Source organism: Kogia breviceps, chromosome 4 (genome assembly GCF_026419965.1).
Source record: "Kogia breviceps isolate mKogBre1 chromosome 4, mKogBre1 haplotype 1, whole genome shotgun sequence".
In the NCBI taxonomy this organism is placed as follows: domain Eukaryota; kingdom Metazoa; phylum Chordata; class Mammalia; order Artiodactyla; family Physeteridae; genus Kogia; species Kogia breviceps.
In genome coordinates, this window is record NC_081313.1 from 109010116 (window position 1) to 109035302 (window position 25187).

Genomic DNA, 25187 nt, shown 5'->3' on the forward strand with positions numbered 1-25187 from the left:
AGTCATTTTCAGAGAAACAAAAATGAAGAGAAATACTCCCACGGCAGATCTACAGGGAAGAAAATCCACTGGGAGACAGAAAATGATTCCAAATGAAAGCTTCTAGATGAAGGAAAGAAGGAAAACCAATGAAAATCGGAAATGTGTGAGTAAATCAACATGAATATTGACTATATAAAATAGTAACCCAAACCAAAAGAAAGCTTATATAGTTATGTAGTTATATTAATGTCAGATGAAGTAGACTCTGAGGCAAAAGCATTAATACACGCAAAAGGGGACATTTCATAATGATAAAAAGTTCAACACTAAATAGATTTGCACCTAGTAACACAGCCTCAAACTGTATTAGGTAAAAAAAATGACAACAGTAAAAGAAGAACTAGATGAATCTACAATTATGCCATGAAACTTTGACCACCCATCTCTCAGGGACAGAATAAGCAAATTAAAAAAAGTAGATACAGAAGGTATGAACATAATTAACAAATCTGACCTGAAGTGTACATATCAACACACAGAACACTGCAATCAACAACTATAGAATACATTCTTGGGCTTCTCTGGTGGCAAAGTGGTTGAGAATCCACCTGCTAATGCAGGGGACATGGGTTCAATCCCTGGTCCGGGAAGATCCCACATGCCGCGGAGCAACTAAGTCCATGAGTCACAACTACTGAGCCTGTGCTCTAGAGCCCGTGAGCCACAACTACTGAGCCCGCGTGCCGCAACTACTGAAGCCTGCACACCTAGAGCCCATGCTCCACAATGAGAGAAGCCACAGCAATGAGGAGCCCACACAGTGAAACAAACAGTAGCCCCCGCTCACCAAAACTAGAAAGCTAGAGAAAGCTCAGCAACGAAGACACACAGCAACGAAGACCCAACACAGCCAAAAATAAATAAAATAAATTTATTTTTAAAAAAGACTACAGAATACATTATTTTAGGGTATATACATAAACATTTATAAACACTGATAGTAAGGCAGGCCTCGACAAAATTCAAAAGGTTAAAATTACAGAGAATATCCTATGATTACAGTGCAAATAAGGTAGAAATAAGTAATAAAAAGATAACTAGAAAACTATTATGTATTTGGGAATTTATAAAACAAACCTCTAAATAGCCCACAGGTCAATGAAGTCACATTGGAAATTAGAAAATATTTAAACAGAATAAAAATTAAAATGCTATATATCAAAACCTGTGGAATAAGCTAAAGCCATGCTTAGAGGCCATTTTATAGCTCTATTATGAGTACTAAAAAAGGAAGCAGAAAATCAAAGAGCTACCAATAACTCGTTTCAATAATACAGAAGATAGAGGAGTATGTTCCAGCTCAAAGATGTTCCTCTTACTTAGTGTCTACTGTTTAGATACAAAGAAAAACATCTCATCTAGTAATGAAGTAGATAGAAAGGCAAAGACTGAATATAATTTTAAAATGACAAATGTCTGGTTGGGGTGTTGGGATGAGGAAGATATTTTATATTCCAAGATTCCTACTGAGGTAGGACCAAGGAAAAGGAGGTCAACCATAAAAGTAACACGGTGAACCAAAGCCACAAGAGCATATCTATAAACTGGCTTGGTAATGATACTTAAAACGTACTGAGTAATCGTCATCCTTACTAGACCCTAAATGGCAAGCATTATTATTATCATCCTTACCTTACTGATGAGGAACTGAGGCAATTAGTCTAAGCAACTTGCCCTAGATCTCACACTCACGTAAGCAGTGGAATTGAAATTCAAACCCAGGTTCACCTGATTTCAGTACTCTCTGCTATACTCTACTTTATGCCAGGAACTCTGCTAGCAAAGATGAAAACAGATGGGTCCTACCATCAAGGATCTCAGTCTAATAGTGGAGAGAACACAAAGAATTATAAGCATATAGATCTGCTTTCTAAGTCATGAAGAAAACTTAGATCTTCATATAGGAATCCCCTCAACCTAGCTATCTGATGGGAATAATGATGATGATGATTGAAACTAACATCTGAGTGCTCACTATATTTACCAAATAGGTATACTACAGCAAATATATTCTTCTACATGCTTTTTATATAGATTATCTCATTTGAGTAAGGGCTACTGCAAATTCAAGAATAGTGAGTAAAATAAGAATGATAAATGTAATGAAGGCTGTAGTAGGACTAATGCTTATTAGGGCTAGGGTTGCTCCTCCAATTAAATGAATTAATAGGTAGATGTTATTATTTTACCCGATTTACGGATTAGGAAACCAACACCCAGGGAAGTTATAAAGGTTGCCCATGGTCACACAGCTAGGTAGCATGGGTGTTGAAATCTGAAACCTAGGCTGCCTGACTATAAATCTGTTGTTCTTTCCTACAAAGTTGTTTCCTGATATTAAGTTGGGAGTTCATAACACCCAGTACTTACTGTTTTCTTTAAAACAAAGAAAACAAAGGAAAACGTTTCCTTCAAATAGGAATTCTTGATTTCTTAAAACTTCTCCACTGTCTTTCAGCTCATCTGCCCTTTTTCCTTTCCTGACCCCAGCCAGGATTTAATAGCTGACTTTTCATCAGCAACCTCAATTCACTTACCCCATCATCTTCCAGCCTACCAGGTCTGGCAAAATTTCCTGTTTTCCAAACCCATTTCCTATACCTGAACTTCTGAACTCTGTTGGAGTTCACCTATCCATGAAGACTAGTATCAAAGTTTTATTTGGAGGCTGGGAAGGCTAATGGCTTAAATACAGACACAGATTATTAAAGTACATAGTTTCTTGAAGATTATGTATACATGTAAAGGGAAAGAGATGTATTAAGAAGAGGTAGAATGTAATAAAAAATGTTAAGCTAGGTATTTTGAAATTGATTCCTGCAATAGAGAACTACTGTAGGTTTCTGGGAAGGGCAGTGACATACGATCAACACTGTATGTCTCACACAGGCTTAACCCAGCAAAGTGTATATTTCGCCTACTCGAAGTACCCTATAGGTCCAGGCAACTCTTTGGAGCAACTGTTTCACATGCAGAGACTCAGATATCCAGGTTGCTTTGGTCTCTTGGCTCTGTCATCTTAACATGAGGCCACTTAAGTAATAGCAGCAGGAGAAAAATCGGCTAGAAGAGATTGTTAAACATTGCCAGCAATCACAGAAATAAAAATTAATACAAATAACTTTTTTCCCCATCAGACTGGCAAAAAAAATTTCATAATACAAAATATGGGCAAGGCAACGGAGGAAAACAATACTTTTATAAATTGCTAAAGGGAGTTATGAATTGATACAGCTACTCTGGACAGTGATTTGGGGAGTAGCCACTCTGAGGGAGCAAATGTAAGATTTATTACATTTAAAATATATAAACCTTTTGACTCAACAACTCCTCTTTGGGTACCGACCCTAAAGAAGCATACAGGTGTACAAGGGGGAATGTACAAGGACATTCATTATAATGTTTGTAATAGTTTAAAAGATAAACAAGTATTGCAGGGAGAATAGCTAAATTGTTAGATAGCTCATTATGGAATACAACGCAACAGTTCAAGGTATAAAACAGATCTGTATGTTCAAACCTGGATAGTTCTCTCAGATTTGATTGAAAAACCAAGTTTTGTGATAAATGTGAAAGATGTGACTCATTTTTTTAAAAAACATAAAAATAATACCACATATTTACTGGGTATATACTTATCTAGGTTTTGGGGAAAAAACTTGGAGGAACATACACTAGATAACGAACAGTAGCAGTCTACAGTGAAGGTGAAAGATCGGGGCTGGTAGTACAAAAGGAATTTTAGCTTTATTTGCAATATCTAGCTGAGATGTTATACTTCCATATGGAGAAAGAATTCCCCTATTACTTCTAAAAATAAACTATTTGAAAAATTTCAGAACTGAAAACAAATATATACACATGTATGTGAGGGCAATTTTCTTCCTTCCCATTTAAAAGTGTCCACAAACACTGGAATGTGCTGAAATTCTGTACCCTTTAGCAACGAGGGGTTGCTATACACACAGTATACATTCTAACTTTTTATACTGTTGAAAATATTAAGATCCAAAGATGAGTTTTATTAGAATGCCTTGTGAGAACATGACAAATACTGATACACTTGATTTAAACTAGAGCCAACAATGAACATTTACCTTACAAGCACTGGAAACAGAGTAGAAAGTGATATAAAATTAGATTAACAACAAAAACTCCCAAAATAAGGAAGCTGAGAAATGAATGGGAAGTGAAAAAGGAGTGCATTTTCACTTCACTCCTTTGAATGCAGCACTCACACTCTTTATACTCCCATTGTATATTATATACATAAACATAAATATATTGCTAATATAATTTATATTTCACTTTTACTACCTAATGAAAGCCTACCATAGTGATGCCTACCCCACATACAACACCTGCTCATTAAGAACAACTGAGTGGGGGACTTCCCTGGCGGCACAGTGGTTAAGAATCTGCCTGCCAATGCACGGGACACGGGTTCCAGCTCTGGTCCAGGAAGATCCCACATGCCGTGAAGCAACTAAGCCCACGTGCCACAACTACTAAGCCTGAGCTCTAGAGCCCCCAGCCACATCTACTGAGCCCATGCGCCTAGATCCTGTGCTCCGCAACAAGAGAAGCCATCACAATGAGAAGCCCACGCACCGCAATGAAGAGTAGCTCTGCTCGCCACACTAGAGAAAGCCCATGCACAGCAACAAAGACCCAACATAGCCAAAATTAAATAAATTTATTCAAAAGAAAAACCGAGTGAATATTTGACTTCTGAACACTGTCACTGTTGCTCAGAGGGTTTCCATGGATATCTGAACAGATGAAGTCTTAGCACAGACACATTCAGTATTTCAGGGTGAGTAGCATTTCCTAAACTGTATATGCCAGAATACTGTTTCAGAAGACAAAACTCGTGGATATATTGGGGGGGGGGGGGTTGACAGCTGAATAAATTAGCAAATAATGCTATACCATATGCCCCCTTAACTCTTTACAACAAGCATAAGCATATTTATGGAGAGTTCAAGAAGTCCCACAAAAAAGAAATGTTTCACCCAGCGTTTTCAAAACTTCTTTTCCCCCAATATTCTTATTAACATCCTGTCAATGTAAGAAATAATGCTTTGGGACAATCCCATCCATCTATCCAAGAAACATTTATAGGACAATTAGTTTCGGGGGAGCAGTGGCAGAGATCTCCTTCAATCTAAATTGGCATGAATGCAGGCATGTATAGCATAAGTATATGGAATCTAACCGTACTGATGAACCTAGTGGTAGGGCAAGAATAAAGACGCAGACGTAGAGAATGGACTTGAGGACGTGGGGGGTAAGGGGAAGCTGGGACGAACTGAGAGTGTAGCAGTGACATATGTACACTACCAAATGTAAAACGGATGGCTAGTGGGAAGCTGCTGCATAGCACAGGGAGATCAGCTTGATGCTTTGTGATGACCTAGAGGGGTGGGATAGGGAGGGTGGGAGGGGAGATGGGGATATATGTATGCATATAGCTGATTCACTGTGTTGTACAGCAGAAACTAACACCACATTGTAAAGCAATTATACTCTAATAAAGATATAAAAAAATTAGAATAAGTAACAAATAAAATAACAAATGCAACTTAGAGAGAAAGATCTCATTCTCACTAGGGGTAGAGAGCAGACTAAATGTACTGAAGAGTCCTAACAAAGACCCAGAATGACAATGTCCAATGTGGTAGCCCTAAGTCACACATGGCTACTAAGCACTTGAAGTGTGGCTAGTCAAACTGAGACATGCTGAAAGTATACAATGCAAATTTGAATTCAGTAAAAACAAACAAAAAAAGGAAATATCTCACTAATAATTACTCTATTTTTATTACATATATTAAAAACTCTATTGGATATATTACATTAATTTCACCTTATAAAGTTTTTTTAAAAAATAAGGCTACCAGAAGGTTTAAAATTACATATGTAATTCACATTGTATTTCTGCTGAACAATATTAGGCCAGAGACTTGAATGAGCATGATGCATTCAGGAAACAGTAAGCAAACCAGTGTAGCTCAGGTAGAGATGTATACTATAGGAAGACACAAGAGATGAAGGGCCAGACATAGCATTTTGGGATGCTTAGATTCCCTGTCTTAGAAAAGACCTACTAAAGAGTTTTAAGCAAGAAAATGACTATAAGAAATATACCTTTAGAACACATTACTCTGGAAGCATAGAAGACGAAATGGAAGAAAATCATACATATGGGAGACAGGAAACATTCGTCAAGGCACAAGAAGATAGAGGCCTTATGAAATTAAAATCAAGCCACCAGAATTATAAAGTACTTTCTAGGGGAATTATAAAGTACTTTCTAGGGCTAGACAGAGTGACATATCAAAGAAGTGTCAGCTGACAGTGAGAGAGAGGGTTAAAAATAGATCCTAAGGCTCCCAAAGCAGTCTGGAGCCTGTTTAATGGAAACAGTCTAAATTTCCCAAAAGCCCTAAAGGAAACAGCTATAACTAATCATAGCAGCCTTGCATATATACAGCAGCACTGTACCTGAGGCATGTGAAATTGCATTCCTAACTCATTATTTTTACTGAAAGATGAGGATGGGGGGACACTGTTAAATAACTCAATAAATATTAGAGTTTTTTTTTTAACTCTAAGACACATATTTCTCCCCACTTTTCAACATTTTTAAAACCACAGAGCAGTGTTCAATCAATATTTGCACTTAACAGTGGGTTTGTTAAAAGTGCAAATAGAATTCCTGAGAAAACAGGAAATCAGTTTAAGAGTGCCTGACAAGTTTGAGGATACACAAGGAAACCAGAGTAGTTGGAATAGTGTAACAAGGAGGAGTGTAGGGGAAGATGAGGGGAAGAGAGATCACATACTGTCTGGCAAGTCATGGTTGACTTTTACTCTGAAGAAAGAATGTCCAGGAGGAGGAAGTGATCAACTGTGTAAAATGCTACAGATAGGTAAAGCTAGGGAAGGGTCAAGAAATAACCTATAGATTTAGCTGTGTATAAAAGTGAGAATGGAAGCACTTCCTAGATCAGTGACTGTAGGAGCTACCTAAGGAAGATGGAAGCCAAAGTAGTAATGCCTCCTCCATCTAGTAGACAATCAGTTGGGGCAAGCAACTGTAACAGACCAGACGATGAGCTCTCAAATAAGAATCAATCAAGAAAAGTCAAACCCCTGAAAGAAAACAAAAGAAAAACTCAACTAAGAAAAATATGAACTTGAAGAAAGAGCTGATAGGACAATCAGGAAAAAAGAATAGCATCCACAAAATGAAAACAAGTTATTAAACAAGGGTGGTTGTAAAAAAGCATCACTTAAGAGATTTCAGATATCAATAACATAATAATTAAATTCAGAAATTTAAAAGGTAAATAGCAGGACAGAAATTAGTCACAAGTGGAGAATTAGTTAATGAGCTAGAATATCAAACTGGGAATGCACAGAGTGAGAATAAAGTATGAAACAAATGTTGAGAGACATTATGGACAGATCTAGAGTTCTAACATATGGAGTGACAAGAGAAAAAAGGAGTTGCAGTTTTCAAAAAATAATAAATTTCCCACAACTGAAGACAAACGGGAATCTTCAGCTTGAGAAAGACTTTCAAGTGCCAAAAAGGGGAAAGAAAACAAAACAAAAAATTAGATAATCCATGGTAAAACTTTATGGTATCAAGGATAAAAAATAAAACAAAACAAAGCAAATAATGCTAAAGGAAAAAAGACTTTAGATTTATTATTTTATATACAAATTAGCAAATATTTGAAGGGTAAATATAAAGGAAAGCACTTTGAACATTGTTGCTGGAACTATTTATTTGATCAAGAAAATAAATCAACTCAGAAGTACTGAATCTGAGTAGCAGAATGGGCAAAATACAGGAATTAATAAAAATGAGTAAAATGTATTAGAAAACCAAAAGTAGCAAGTATGAAAATTTAACCACAAGTTTAACATGTTTAGTCACAATCCAGTTAATATTCCATCAATAATAACATAAGAGTTGGTGCGGGTGCGGGGGGCGATAGGAGACATGTACTCTATCATAAACACTTAATTTACATAGTAAAGTGCCACTCACAAAATCCTGTTCAGATAATATTTGGTGTCATTTAATGAAAGCTTACAATCTAATCTTTGCAATCCTCTTTGCCTCTTCTATACTTGTTAAATCTTACATTGAAAGTTGGTTACCAGTACCCCCAAAGGCTATTTTTTGTAGGTATTCTGAAGAATAACCCCTATATCTCATTCTTTTGTTTGAATCTTTTTCACCTGGTCTCATCCATTTCCCTTCTATGTGTCATTTTAAACCTCAGTGCCAAGCCTCAGCAATGCATGGGCCCCACAGGTGGCATTTGTACTAAAGAGACCATCCATGCCTTACCAGATAATTGTACAAATGAACTGTGTACCTAGGCATCTTTCCATCTCTTTACATTTCAATCAGCTCTTTGCCAAATGGACAGTGAATTTACAAGTCCTTCCAGAAGCTGCCTTTAAGAGAGATAATCAGTGAGCTATCTTTCAGATAAAACATTACACCATGATGCTACCATAGTCTTTCTTCCTTAGTCACCATCAATAGGACAACCTTTAAACAAAGACATGATTTCAGATCATCCTAAGAGATGCTTCTATTGTGCCTGTCTCTAATTCAACAGAACCATAAAGCAATCTTAACACAGTCATTGTTACAATTAAAAGTGTCTACTAAAACACTTAGAGACCTGTGAACAATATAATTTATTAAATTACACTGTATACTTTCCTAAAACCTAGCAAATCCTGCTGTGTAGCATTTTACTTTTTTGTGAGTTAATATGTTTGCTTTAAAATGACAAGTATAATATATGATCTTAAACAATCCCAAGCTACTAATGGTTCACTTACTACTATTTTGAAAATAATTAAGATTAAAATATTTTCATGTAATTACTTTTCATGAGTATTCTTCATATTATTTGACTGCTTAAGAATTCTTACCCAGTCTTCGTAAAATAATACAATTCAACAATTTGATAGTAAGTACCACATCAGTGAAAAACGTTGTATAACACAGACTATAAATTAGACTAACATAGCCAAATACATCAATCCTTTAAGAAAATAAGGAAATACAATACATTCAAGTTAGAGTATGATCACAGAGAAGTACAGAAATAGGCATATATAAATGATGATTCAGTCTGAAAACAGTATACTTCAAATGCATTGCAGTTTAAGTCTACAGATTAATTAAGAAAGTATTTTTCAAATCCTCTTAGAGGTATATTAGAATATTTTAAAGATTCCTGTAAGTTGAAAAACAAAATGGCCATGAGAATGAGTTTAGACTGCTTTGTAGTTCTTATTTTTTTAAAGTTTGGAAAATATAATAGTACAATACAGCTCATTTACAATTCACAATAGGTAGAATTTAAATGTTATAGGTAGATTATATCAATCTCAAAGAAAGTAATTACTTACTTTGGAGGCCCATGGCTGAAGACAATTGGCATAACAGCGAACAAGAAAAGCCATTTCCTGAGCTGCAAAGGATAGTTTCCTTTTCAAAACAGAGCCACACCGATGAGTATGTTGACAAAATTCTTTTAAGTTTCTTTCTTATCAATCATATACCATTTGCAGTGTAAACTGCAGTGTAAAGACAGCTTCTCCAAATCCCTTTCAAACTGGTATCAGGAGCTTTTAACAGCTTAGAATTTAGCTTCTAAATAACTAAAATACTTTTCATCAAAATGTTGACTTTTAACAAGCAAATCACAGTAAATCAAGATGTTTAGATTTCTGGCTCAAAACATACAGACACATCCTTCCTCAGGCACCTGGCAAAGACACGCACAGTGGTAACTGAACAGTTAATACTGTATCAATCAAAGCAAATAAGGCAACATGCACCAAATCCGTGTTGCTTGATTCTGAGAAACCTTTCCAAAGACAGCTTTGTCTTTTCTTCAACTTATTTCATTCTGTAGAGTAAGCACTGCAGTAATTCTTCTGCATCAGAAGCAAACCAGAACACTGTATCCTTAAGATGAAAGTTTCTTCTTTATATTGTTAACCACCAGAGGTTTAAAAAAAAAAAATCAACCATTGAGCAAGTGGTAGTTAGAAGATATATGCTCTAACAGGTTTGTCCTGTAGAATGCTTGAGAATCTCCAAAATTAAAAATTTCTCTTTTCACATGCACTATTTACGGCTCTGCAGCATTGCTCCTTGTTCTAATGCATCAGTAAGATAGTACTGTAGATCTAAGTCTGGCTTTCTGGTTGAAAATCTATATATGATATGGTACAAAAACACTACATCTTCTGCTAAAGCAAGACTGTATGTTAGTGTTTTAATTCCTACTGTCCTTGCCTGTTTCACAGCAGCTCCCTAAGGAGAAGCTCCTATTGATTCTATGCTCTGCAGTAAGATGAAATATCTAATAAGAAGGAAAGAGAGTGGGAGGAGAATAGAGCTAAAAGGATGACATCACCTGTATAGAAAGCCTTCAGAAACTGCATTAGATCAATTGGCTACTGTATCTGCAGATGTAGCCCAAAGAGCAATTTATTGAAAACACACACACACACCCTTCCGTGAAACGTGTCAGCAAGCTAAATTCTGTAAGAAAAAAACTGGCTAAAGCATCTCTCTGTTTCAGTCTTAAAAATCCATTTTGATTTTTAATTCTGTGCATTGATACACAGCTTTATTTGGGAAGCCATATTACTATTCAAATTTAACACAGTATTGTCCTCCCAGGGGAAAAGAATTAGCTCTGGTAAGATACTCTTGCATTGCAAATACAGAAGGCAGCCTAGTTCTCAGATGTCACATATGTATTCTGCTTGCAAAACTTCCTATTTATCAAATAACTGTTCTGAAAGGTATAACCTTCAAGACCACTCTAAATTAACATTAAAAATATCAAAATTGGTACTAAGATTTGTATGTAAATAGTACATTTAAATGGAAACAGAATTTCATTTTTCCAAAGGAAAAGCTGAAAAAAAAATCACAGGCACAAGAGCTGACATGCGGCATTCACCAACCCCTCTGAGGATGAATAATCTATGCAATATGGTACCTTCCTAGAGTCCAATGCTAAATTCCTAGAAAGAGACCAGAAGCCAAGTAAAACTCAGAAGGAATCAGAAAAGAAAATGATTCAACCTGCTTCCAAACTGAGCCTGGACTAAAAGGAAATATTTTTCTATATAAATTATAGAAAAAATTTAATTCTTGCCACACCTTCTCCAATCTGAAAACACAATTCCTCTAGTACCCACCCTATTCTTCAAGATTCTGCCACAAGGCATCTAGTGCAGATACTACCACAAAGAGTTTGCACTACAGGTTGCAATGGTGCCTCCCAATGGCCAAAGTAAGACACAGTTTCCAATGGTAAAATACAGTTAATACCCCTCCAGGCAGCAAAATTATGAGAATAACATCAATGAATAAATCAAAGTAACTGAACTATCTTGCTTTATTTAGCTACCACCATTTTGAGGGAAGAGGTGTGCAACATAAGAGAAATTATTACCTGAGAGACAGGTGTTATTACAAAGGACTTAACTGTCAAGAGATGAACACTTTGTTACTAGCCAAAAACAAAGAGTTCTTCAATACCCCTGAGCAAACTATAAGTCACTTTCTGAACAACACTATGCTGCCATCTGAACTACACTGCTACTTACAAGACTAGAGCTGACTTCAGTAAAACTAGGTGTTATTCTGAATAAAGACAAGTCATACTTTCACAATAAGTGACCATTTATGAATCTGGGTTTCCATAAAACTTAAGAATTATTTGTTTTTGAAAAAATTTCAAAAGAACACACAAAATTTATATTTAAATATAAAACTAAATCTAACAAATAAACATGACTCTAGTTTTCTAACCCTAAAACATGGAAATTATGTACTGGCTGATTTTTAAGCACCAATGTATTTTTTCAACTCAATTAATTTAAATAACCTGTGAGTTGGAATTTCAACAAAATGTTAAGTATTTAAGAATAAATTAACTAAAATCTAATTTTAACACTCATTTTTAAAAACAGAAAAATGATAGTAGGCATCTTGTATGTAAATGAAACCAAACATTTCCTAAAGATAAATTTCTAAAAGATATCCTGTACGTAAACATTAACGTGACTGAAGAACATTTCAGTTTCAACGCAAGACAGTAATTATATTCATGTACAGAACTAACAGGATAAATTACAACCAAATCAAAAAGCAAAACCCTAAAGGGCACCTTTCCTCCTTTTTATAAATCACGCTGATAGCACACAAAGGACTTCAAGCTAAGCAAGGGAGACAGCCATCTCTTAACTACTTTAAAAAACACTCTGCCCTGTGTATGAAATGCAATCCACTAATACCATATGTTAGAACAACTGTAGTAAACACCAGCTCAATAAAGAAACAACTCTCTTTTCCTTTAGTTTGGCCTGGAAGTGAAGATGACATCATCCTTTTCCTTGTTCTACCAATCATCTCATAGTATCTGCCATTCTAGGGAACTGTACGGTGAGCCTGGCATGAAAAATCTCCCTGTGCAACAATACCATGAAAGAAACAAACAGGCCAAATTCTATATTCAGCATGTGAACCCACCACCACTCTGATGATACAGTATACCACACTGTTTCTTCAGTAAGAATGACTTACTCTCAATTACTGAATAAAACTATAAACATCTTTTGAATAGTCAGTAATTTATCAAATAACTAAAATACATGATTAGGTGAATAAATGATTTTTCACTTCTATTACTTTAAAAATTTTATCATGATCTCATTCCATTACCTCACCAATTTAAATGAAGTAACTGCAGAAAGGGAGAATGCCCTGATCTACACATTGTCTAGGAATCATAACCACAGGATAATAATTTAAGAATACATTTCCCCTGCACATGAAATGCCATGATGCTAAGCCACACTGATGAAATCTTTAGCTTTAAAAAGGTCTTTCAAACTACTACCAAATAAAGCAATCAATGTATGCATTTGCAAAACTTCAAACCATTATAAGATAGTCTTATAAAAATGTAAATGCTATATAGTTAATAATTAAATTATTTTATATATTCATATTATAAATATTATAAATTATTTTAATATTCATACTATAAATTTTATATATTCCTATTATAAATTATTTTATATATTCATATTTTATGTACACATTATAAACTGTATAAACGAATATAAAATACATTAACTATATAAACTATTTCTAAACAAAAATACGAAGCAGAATATTTGAAATCATATTGTATAGAAAGCCAAATATGAGGCTCTAATAGCTACTAACCTATAAATATACCTTTTATGTCAATAGGTAACAACACTGAAAAGGAGAAAAAAGGTAATCGTGGATAAAGGTAAGTTATCAAAGAATTTATACTCTAGACGTTATGAAAAACAAAAACCCAACATTAACAAAAACCAGGTTTATAGTAATCTCAGGCACAGTCATACACTTTATTCCCCATCTACACAGTGAAATATAATCACAATGTAGAGAAGCCAAACTCAAAAGGAGGTAAGACCAAAGAAAAATTATGTAGTTTTACAAAATAAAACAAACAGGCCACTCATTTCTGTGTTTTAGCTGTAAGCATTTGGCCTTTAAAATATAAACTGTTAAATGTACTGATTTATATAGTAAAAACACTTTAATCCTTTTGGAAAATGAATGAATAAATGACACTACCATAATATCTGAGGTAACATACAAGCCCTTTTAAAGGATCAGAGTAAGCTTTCCTACTCCCTGCCTGCCTCCTGCCCCTTGCTTAACTTGAACATCTGAAATGAATCTCTGTAGTTACCAGACATGGTTAACTCTAATTACTGGTGCCCCTCAGGAATTCCTGCTTTCAAACTGCATCCTATCTATTTCTCAGCCTTTCTGAAGAAAGCCAGACTACCAACACTCTCCTCCTATTCTGTAAGCAACAGTGTGCTTCAGCACACTGTCATCTATGTCCACTAAATGATCAGCACCACGCTGTTGAAAACCTTATCAGAGCCACCAGTGGGACACATATGCACTATGAAATATGATCCTTCCTTAGGGAGTGATGGAGGAAGAAAAAGCAAAGAGAAAGAGGGAAGCCTTCATCATCAACTAAGGTGATGTAAGCTTCTATAATTAGAATCAGTGAAAACGAAGCAACAATAAAAAGGCACCACCATGCTTCTACTTTCCACTACACAGTGCAGTTGTAGCAAGCATTTCTCACTCACACACAAACAAAAAAATACACTTTGCATATATACTAAGCAGTCAAGTATGCTACATACTATATGCAAAGTTAATGTAATTTTAATGTATTATTTTCTACAAAAAAACAAGATTTGCCCAATAATTAAAATAAATACCTGTATCTATATATAAACATGACTGAAAAAAGAAACCTCATTAAAAAAATTCAACTACTGAGAATACTGTCTCCATCTGTAAATTCCTGGATTATATTAGAGATTACCTTTGTATCACTTCTCTGATTTTAAATACTGCATTTTCTAGTACTCTAAAAACTAAAAACCTAGTTACTGAACAGATAACAAATCAAATTAAAAGGCAGTAACAATCAGCATTAATCTGTTTGAAATGTTTGAGTAGTTATTCATTTTCCAGCTGGAATGCTCTCAAAAATCATTGTCTTAGGCCACTGATGTATACATTAGTATCAGAGTTGTTTCAAACGATCTTCAAAAGAGCTTTCTGTAAAGTGTTTCACGTATGATAAAAATCTTTTCTATTCTGCTTCCCTGGGCAGAGCCATATGAATCAGTGTCACCTTTAAGCGAGGGAGAATCATCCCAGACAACCAGAGGGCATGCCCCTGCCCTCTTCCCAACACTCCTGAAGCTCACACAGTGAATGATAAAAACAATTTTTAAAGATGACTACTTAGAAGTTAGCAGTACATATGTAGAGCCTTAAAAATAATTTTCATACCTTATGAAAAATAATTTTCACACCCTAGGGATCAATCTTAAGGAAAAAAAATCAAAATCACATACAAATATATTCATACAAGTTGTAATAGGAGATAAATTGGAAACTGCATGAGAATACTTTGTTATAATATTAATATTAAAAATAATGTTCAGGGAAAAATTTAATTGCATGAGAAGTAGAAAGGCAGGATAAATAAATATTCAGCATTATCTAAATTAAAAAGATCTCAATGATTTAATCGAGATACACGCATTTAAAAATAATTACCCACATTAGCTATCTCTGGTTTTGAGGATTACAGCATTTCCTTCTTAATATTCTCCTATATTTTTCTACATTACTATATGGAACATTTTTTTAACACAAAAATTTTTTTTAAATCTGCTCTAGGCAGGCATTTGTCCTACATAGATTGTTTACAATTACACCCCTTTGCTTTTTCTCTGTCCATTTGCAGACTCATGACCCTGTAACTAGGTACAAGAACCTTCTATTGAGAATTCTAAATTATTTCCCAGAAGACTAATGAGACGAATTCTCCCAGGAGACACTAGACACACATGAATAAAAGGAGAAAAGTTCTCTTCTGTTTTTAAGGTATAAAGCACAATAAAGAACATATCTATCCAGAGCACTATGGCTTGTAAATAAGGTGAGAGGACAAGCAATACTGAAAAGCTGCAGATTCTCAGAGGCTGGGCTCCAAATTTCTCAGTAGCAGTCTGATCAACCCTCACTGTCTTATACACAAAAAGATTGGCAATGGTTCCAGATACACAATCTTCTTTACTTTAGAAGTAATAGAAGATTGTTTACCCACTCATCCTTTCATTCTACAAGTATTTATCAGACACAAAATATAATTAAAAACAATCAGGATCCATCAAGTGCACAAATAAAGTTCACACTGTTGACGGTTTATCAATCAGTGACTACGACCTTAGCAGTCCAAACTTGAAATTCTGATAATATATGCAACAAGAGTGTGTACACCTCCTCCATTTTGAATTGAATAAATGTTTAAATTATTTGCTCACTGGTGGTCTGCTATGGTCTGAAGGTTTGTGTCCCCCACCACCCCCAAAATTCCTATGTTAAAATCTAATCTGCAAAATGATGGTATTAGGAGGTGGGGCCTTTGGGAGGTGATTAGGTCATGAGGGCTCTGGAACTGGGATTAATGCCCATATAAAAAATGCCCCAGGGAGCTTCCTAGCCCTGTTCTACCATGTGGACACAGCAGGGGGTTGGCAGTCTACAGTTAAAAGGGACTTGATAGCCAGTTCAATTCCCCCACATGATGCAGGGACTGAGGGTCTTAAATATTCCTTAACATTGCAAATTAGCGCTTGAAATAGAAAAGGAATGTGTATCATCTGATTCCTAGTTTAAAGTCTACTCTATCACATCAAACTGAGAAATCTGGCTCTTATAAACCTGCCCATATCAAGGATTTAACTTATTTTCACCTAGTTTCTTTGGAAGTCCAAATGGGTTGTCCTGAGACAAATGTTGAGATGCTGCTATGAAGGTCTGTGCTCCTGCAAAATTCATATTTTGAAATTCTAATCCCCAAGGTGATGGTATTAGAAGGTGGGGCCTATGGAAGGTGATAAGGTCATAAGGAAGGAGCTCTCATGACTGGGATTAGTGCCCTTATAAAAGAGGCTCCACAGAGCTCCCTAGCCCTTTCCACCATGTGAGCAGACAGCAAGAGGTAAGCAGTCTACAATCCAGAAGAGAGCCTTTACCAGAACCTGAGGCATGCTGGCTGCTGGTACAATGATCTTTGCCTTCTAGCCTCCAGAACTGTGAGAAATAAAAATTCTATGTTTATAAGTCACTTGGTCTGTGGTACTTTGTTAGAGCAGCCTGAACGGACTAAGACATGACCCATGAGGCGATCTCGGCAACCACACTTGAATTCTTACTCAGCTGTACGGACAAACATCTTAATCTCTCTCTGTACGCTCTAAATCCAAACAAAACATGGAGCACTGGAGGAGAGCAGGGAACATAAGGCACAATCACAGAAGAAGCAAAGAGAAAGAGATGCTTGCTGCATTAGTAATTTGTGAGCCTAAAATGAAACAGTAGATTCTAGAGTTTCACACCATGCTCACCACCTGCCATACTATGCCAGAACAATGAACTGTGTAGGAAGAATACATGTAAAGAAGGGTGAGCAAAAGGAAGCCCTCCAAATTTAAAATCACGACCCATAATGCTGCCATGGAAATCCCTCTTTCCAAGTGTCCCTTGGGAAGAGTTGGCTGGCTCCACTTCTGTGCAGGTGCTATGATGGAGAAAAAGAGGAAGAAGGGTAGTAGATTATCCTGTGCTTGAGAATGTAAAAAGCACCATAGGTGACACAAGGAACAAGGAAAAAAAAATTAAGATTTAGTCTACTGAGGAATGTGGGATTTAATTAAGAGCCAATAACAGCACATCAAACACCCAGACTGTTTGTTGTTCAAAAATATAGCAGAAGGGGCTTCCCTGGTGGTGCAGTGGTTGAGAATCTGCCTGCCAATACAGGGGACACGGGTTTGAGCCCTGGTCTGGTCTGGGAAGATCCCACATGCCGTGGAGCGGCTAGGCCCATGAGCCACAACTACTGAGCCTGCGCGTCTGGAGCGTGTGCTCCACAACAAGAGAGGCCACGACAGTGAGAGGCCCGCGCACCGTGATGAACAGTGGCTCCCACTTGCCACAACTAGAGAAAGCCCTTGCACAGAAACAAAGACCCAACACAGCCAAAAATAAATTTATTTAAAATATATATAGATAGCAGAAGAAAGGAGAAATCAATGAGAAGAACTATAACTTCATAACTGAAGTACCTAAACAGCAACAATATTTTTTAAAACTTTAAAGAATGTCCAGATTTATATATGGATCAATAATGTTTCTATAAAATGACCAAGGATGAATGTTGTCTGATAATCTAGAGATGCATTTCAAGTTAAATAAAGGCATACTTGTTGCCTGACCTTTGTGAAGCCAAAACACTTCCCCCTTATTGGTTCTGGCTTATTTTTACCATTTAACCTTATGTATATATCAATATTAAAAATTCAACTCACTACATATGAAAAATGTTCACCATTGTAGGCTATTTAAAACACAAATCAACTTTCTATAAAAAAATACAGACATTTAAGAAATTCTTAAGTAAATTGCTAATTTTGTTTTCTGCTATCTTCAGAACAGAGCATGATTATATGAGCACACTGCATGCAAGTATGTGTAACATCTTATGGGATCAATAAGAAGAGCACTCTACAAACAGGAAGTGTTAAGGGAGGCTTCTCCAAAGAGTTCATGGATGAATGGACTCTTAGGAGTTGAGCAGGACTTTGTCAGGAGGACATGGCAGGAGACCATTCTGGATAAAAGGAGTAAATAGCAAGTTAAGATTCAAACTGAATCATCAAAGGACAGAATGATATTAGGTAAAGAAGCCTGCAAGAACCTTCCAGGGAGAGAGAAGAACCAAATGAAGGGATAACCAACAAAATTATGGGGCCAGAAGGGTGAACAGGTAGACTGGGGCCAGATGACAAAGGGATTTATATATCATATAATCTCAATACTTTAAACACTAAATATTTCTGAGCTGTATTTCTAAGATACATAATTTATTTATAAATTAATACATGTACTACCAGCCAAAGTATTTTGTGTTCATTATGAAATACACATAAAAATCCACAGAAACTTAAAAGGATAACAGTACATATAAACTCTACTATTTTCTTCCCATGCCCTGTAGACTGTTTTGCAAACTACATTTTAAGACACCTGAGCTAAACTACTGACCTTCCTAATTACTAAAAGAAAGGTCTTCAAGGCAATAATTCAAAAACCAGTCATCAGTTACTGGCAGACACCTCCTGTCATCATGTAACTGGCTTCTAGTCACTTATGATTATATATAGTAAAGCAACTCATTCAGTGACTTTCATATACATTTTATAACCACTCTATCTTGTAGGGTTGAACAAAGAAACTGTTTTGTTTAAAGTGAGCCATTGTGAGTACAGGCTACAAGAAAATTGGGAAGGGCATAGTTGGCTGATTGTTGCCTGCTTGATTTTATCATTCCTACCTTTATTCTCCCTTTGTCTGATTCTTTAGCTTACATTTTTCAATTATCTTAACATATACACGTATTGTGGTAAACACATTTTATAACCAGAAATAGATAAATAATAAAATTATTTTGTTAGCAACAGGAATAAAGGTTTTTTTGAGTATTTTCAATAACAACAGGAATAGAAGCTGCTGACATTACTGGATGTTTTTTCATGGCACCAAACACCGAGCAGAGCCTTTTATATATATAAAACAAACTTAGAAATGTCACACAACTTGCCCAAAGTTACACAAGAACCTAAACAAGCTTATAAAAAAAACAGGCACTCTATCTTCTTTAACAGGCAATACGCTCTGAGGATATACGGATTGATGGTTCACATTTTCAAGGCATGTACACTCTGAAGAGAGAGACAGACATTTGAATAAAAAATTACAATGTAATATAACGAATAGTCACAGGTATATGCATGGGATATTACAGAAATGTAGATGTGTAAATAACCCTACCAAGAAAAAATCATGGATTCCTCCCATGAGTTGATGTAAATTATTTAAATTAAAATTTTTAATTTTAAATTAAAATCCTTAGTCATACCAGCCACATTTTAAGTGCTCAGGAGCCACATGTGGCTAGTTACTATCATTTGGAAACTACAGATATAAAACATTTCCATCATGGTAGAAAGTTCTATTGGACAGAACTGGTTTATACTATATGCCAGATAAATATGCTAAATCATTAGAATTTCTGATAGGTGGTGTTTGGCAATGAAAAGATTTAAGAGCTTAAAAGAAATAACATTGTTAAAAGATTCTTTTAGGACAGAAGTAAAATGAATGAATTAGCTGGAGGCAGCGGATAGGGGAAGATGTAAGGAATAAGATGTAAGGAATAGGAGTAGAGACATCAGAGAGAAGAGAAACACAAATCTAAAAATCAAATAAAATGATTAAGCAGATATTTTTAAATGTAGAGATTATATAACACTTTTTAACTTAAAAAAAATTCTCCAAAGTTCTTAAAATGAAAAAATATTGGGCTTCCCTGGTGGCGCAGTGGTTGAGAGTCCGCCTGCTGATGCAGGGGACACGAGTTCGTGCCCTGGTCCGGGAAGATCCCACATGCTGCGGAGCGGCTGGGCCCGTGAGCCATGGCTGCTGAGCCTGTGCTCCGCAACGGGAGAGGCGACAACAGTGAGAGACTTGCGTACCGCAAAAAAAAAAAAAAAATTGCTTTTACAATGAAAGCCGGCTGGGAGCGAGGGAGATGCTACTACAACATTTCTAAAAAGAATGGCAGTGAACACTAAGGAAATGACACGGGGAAATTGAGAGGAGGGCACAAACATTCGAGCGGAAAAATCTATAGATATCATTAACTGATTAGACCTTGAGTGTGCACACATGTTCTATCAGCAACCATCATGGAAGACAGGCAGACACAATATTACCATCCTCATTTTTAGAGGTAAAGCAACCAAAGCACTGACTGCTTAGGTGAAATGTCCCAATCACAGAGTAAGTGAAGGAAGGATTTAGACAGATGGCTCATCTAAATACTAGACTATTTTTACTTGGCTTAATTACCCATCCTATTCACTGAATATTGCTCCCTATCACCTTTATGCTATTTTGAAATATCAAATACATCCTCCCCAAAGATCAAAACTCTGAAATCACAAAGAATATTCAAAGACATTTAAATCAGTTGCCAGCTCTGAGAGCAATACCCAAAGGAGTTTCAAGAATGTTATTACTGTTATACAGTAGAACTGTTCTTTTTAACAATTAAAAAAAAAAAAACCTTTCACATTGAGACTGTGGTTCTCATCTTTATACAAAGCAATGTATATGACAAAACTATGAAAATACTTCATAAGAATAAATCATTTTCTTCAATCGTTCTAGGCATTCACTTAGAAAGTAACTCTGAAACACATGCAAAAATTTTAATGTTCACAAAATCTTGATGTACAGGTTTGGATTAATAATAATTAAGATAAAGAAAACTACATTAATGAAATATTCTGTACATCTTTAAGAATTTTTGACTTTCAGCATTGTAGCAAGAAAAAGTTGATGATGGTTTCCAAATGAAAAAAGAAAATGTCAGATTTCCACTGCTATCTAAAGTAATGATTCTCCTGATCTCTCCGAACTGCTTACAGTAGAATGAGGGACTTGCCTGGTGGTACAGTGGTTAAGAATCCACCTGCCAATGCAGGAGACATGGGTTCAAGCCTTGGTCCGGGAAGATCCTACATGCGGCAGAGCAACTAAGCCCATGTGCCACAACTACTGACCCTGCACTCTAGAGCCTACAAGCCACAACTACTGAGCCCATGAGCCACAACTACTGAAGCCCACGTGCCTAGAGCCCGTGCTCCACAATAAGAGAAGCCTCCACAAGGAGAAGCCCGCACAACGCAACAAAGAGTAGCCCTGCTCGCAGCAACTAGAGAAAGCCCGCGTACAGCAATGAAGACACAATGCAGCCAAAAATAAACAAAAACAAAACAAGACAGCAGAATGAAAGAAATAAAGATCCTTATAGTAGTCATAAAATCAATTATCTACTGCATGCTTTCACAAGTACTACTTAAAATTTTTGCTACTAGAACTTATACCCATCCTTCTCTAACTATTTCAAAACAGAAGAGGAAGGAACATGCCCAAATTCACTATATTAAGCCACCATCATGCTGATTCAAAACCAGATACAGACACCACAAAAAAAGAAAATTACAGGCCAATATCTTTGATGAATACAGATGTAAAAATCCTCAACAAAATATTAGCAAACCAAATCCAACAATACATAAAAAAGATCATACACAACGATCAAGTTGGATTCATTCCTTCATTCAGGGTTTCAAGGATGATTCAACATGCACAAATCAATCAATGTGATATACCACATTAAAAAAAGGAAAGGCAAAAACCACATGATCATCTCAATTGGGCAGAAAAAGCATTTGACAAAAGTCAACATCCATTCATGAAAAAACTCACCAAAGTGGGTATAGATGGAATATATCAACATAATAAAAGCCATTTACAACAAACCCACAAACAACATCATACTCAACGGTGAAGAGCTGAAAGCCTTCCCACTAAATTCAGGAGTAAGACAAGGATGCCCACTCACCCCTTCTCATCAACATACTACTGGAAGTCCTAGCCACAGCAATGAGACAAGAAAAAGAAATAAAACGTAACCAAATTGGAAGGAAAGAGGTAAAATTGTCACTATTTGCCAATGACATACCGATGACATGATATTCTCTATAAAGAACCCTAAACTCTCCACACACAAACCCTATTAGAACTAACAAATGAATTCGGCAAGATAGCAGGATACAAGATTAATATACAGAAATCTGTTGCATTTCTTTACGCTAATAATGAAATATCAGAAAGAAAGCAAAAAAAAAAAAAAAATCCTGTTTAAAGTCGTGTCAAAAAATGTAAAATACCTAAGACTTAACCAAGGAGGTGAAAGACACATACAACACTGACAAAGGAAACTGAAGATGATACAAAGAAATGGAAAGATATCCCATGCTCTTAGACTGGAAGAACTAATACTGTTAAAACAGCCATACTATCCAAAGCAATCTACAGATTTAATGCAATCCGTATCAAAATACCTATGACATTTTTCACAGAACTAGAACAAATAATCCTAAAATTTATATGGAACCAAAGAAGACCCAAAATGCCAAAGCAATCCTGAGGAAAAAGAACAAAGCTGAAGGCATAACCCTACCAGACTCCAGACTATACTACAAAGCTGCAGTAATAAAAACAGCATCATGTTGGCACAAAGAGAGACATATAGATCAATGCAACAGAACTGAGAGCCTGGAAATAAACCCACACAACTATGGTCAATTAATCTACAATAAAGGAGGCAAGAAGATACAATGGAGAAACGACAGTCTCTTCAGCAAGAGGTGAAGAGAAAAGCTGGATAGCTACAAGTATATCAGTGAAATCAGAACACTCACTTACATCATATACAAAAATAAACTCAAAATGGTTTAAAGACCTTGATATAAGACATGACACCATGAAACTCCCAAAAGAGAATATAGGCAGAACATTCTGTGACATAATCATAGCAATATTTCCTTAGATCAAACTCCAAAGGCAAAATAAATAAAAGCAAAAATAAACAAATAAAACCTAATTAAACAGAAAAGCTTTTGCACAGCAGAGGAAGCCATCAACAAAACAAAAAGACAATCTACGGAATGGGAGAAAAATATCTGCAAAAGATGTGACCAACAAAGGGTTAATATCCAAAATATAAAAATAGCTCATACAACTCAGTATGAAAAAAAAAAAAAAATCAAAACATGGGCAGAAGACCTAAACAGATATTTCTCCAAACAAGACATACAGATGGCCAAAAGGCACATGAAAAGATGCTCAACATTGCTGATTATTAGAGAAACGCAAATCAAAACTACAATGAAGGGCTTCCCTGGTGGCGCAGCAGTTGAGAATCCGCCTGTCAATGCAGGGGACACAGGTTTGTGCCCTGGTCCGGGAAGACCCCACATGCCGCAGAGCTACTAAGCCCGTGCACCACAACTACTGAGCCTGTGCTCTAGAGCCCACAAGCCACAACCACTTAGCTCGCATGTTGCAACTACGGAAGCCTGAGTGCCTAGGGCCTGTACTCCACAAGAGAAGCCAGCGCAATTAGAACCCTGCACACCACAGCAAAGGGTAGCCCCAACTTCCTGCAACTAGAGAAAGCCCACATGCAGCAACAAAGACACAACACAGCAAAAAAAATAAAATAAAATAAAGAAATAGAAAAAGAAAAAAAAAAAAACAAAAAACCACCTACAAGGAAGTATCACCTCACACCAGTGAGAACAGCTATCCTGAAAAAGTCTACAAATAATAAATGCTGGAGAGGGTGTAGAGAAAAGGGAACCCTAGTACGCAGTTGGTGCGAATGTAAATTGGTGCAGCCACTATGGAAAACAATACGGAGGTTCCTTAAAAAACTAAAAATAGAGCTACCATATGATCCTGAAATCCCACTCCTGGGCATATATCTAGAAAGGACAAAAACTCTAATTTTAAAAGATATATGCACCCTAATGTTCATAGCAGCACTACTTACAATAGCCAAGACATGGAAACAACCCAAGTAGCCATCAACAGATGACTGGTTAAGAAGATGTGAGATAGATAGATAGATAGATAGATAAAAGACACTATTACTCAGTCATAAAAAAGAATGAAGTATTGCTATTTGCAGCAACAGGGATGGACCTATAGAATATTATACTAAGTGAAGTCAGAGAAAGACAAATATTAAATGATATCACTTATTTGTGGAATCTAAAAATAATACAAATGAATCTATAGGCAAAACAGAAACAGACTCATAGACATAGAAAACAAATTTAAGGTTACCAAAGGGGCTGGGGCCCTGGGTCAAGGGAGGAACAAATTAGCAGTATGAATAACAGATACAACCACTCTACATAAAATAGATAAGCAACAAGGATTTACTGTATAGCACAGCGAGTTATATACTATCTTGTAATAACCTATTATGGAATATAATCTGAAAAAAAATAACTGAATCACTTTGCTGTATACCTGAAACTAACACAGTATAAAATAAATGAAAAAAAGAAAAAGATTTTTGCTATACTACCTTATCTAGATCAACTATCAATATGTAGAAATTTGGCCAGATGCACAGGTTTCATTTAAAAGTAAAGTAAAACGTCTTAATGCTGCATTTTCTAAGTTGCCTGAAACATATCCCTTTAGAAAAAGAAAAAAAAAACCCTATTACTTTAAGAAATAGCATATGCAAGTAACATGACCAAATATCATTCTCTAACGCAGTCTAATAGTTAAAAAGTCAGTTTTGTCTAAGTGGAATCAACTTAGTCCTCCACTTCCCATGAGCTGCCAAATCTCTGACAGTATTCAGTAAGATAATCACTTAGAACTAGCTAAACAAGCCTTTACATGTGAAAATGCCACATTTAGAGTCAAAAAATGGACAGAATACCAAGCAATGTGCCTGTTGCTTTCTGGTCCA

At 35.9% G+C, this 25187-nt stretch overlaps 1 protein-coding gene across 18 annotated transcripts in view; it reads right to left on the minus strand.

Moving 5' to 3' along the window:
• RAPGEF6 (Rap guanine nucleotide exchange factor 6) overlaps positions 1-25187 on the minus strand; it is a 249402-nt gene that overhangs the window by 132109 nt on the left and 92106 nt on the right. Inside the window, exon 1 of one of the 18 annotated variants that reach the window (XM_067031539.1) lies at positions 9496-10459. The exons of the other annotated variants lie outside the window; for them this stretch is intronic. Within the exon in view, the coding sequence (XP_066887640.1) occupies positions 9496-9549 (54 nt within the window). The 5' untranslated portion in view covers positions 9550-10459. Of the gene's footprint in view, positions 1-9495; positions 10460-25187 lie in introns of those variants that run through there. 18 annotated transcript variants of the gene reach the window in all.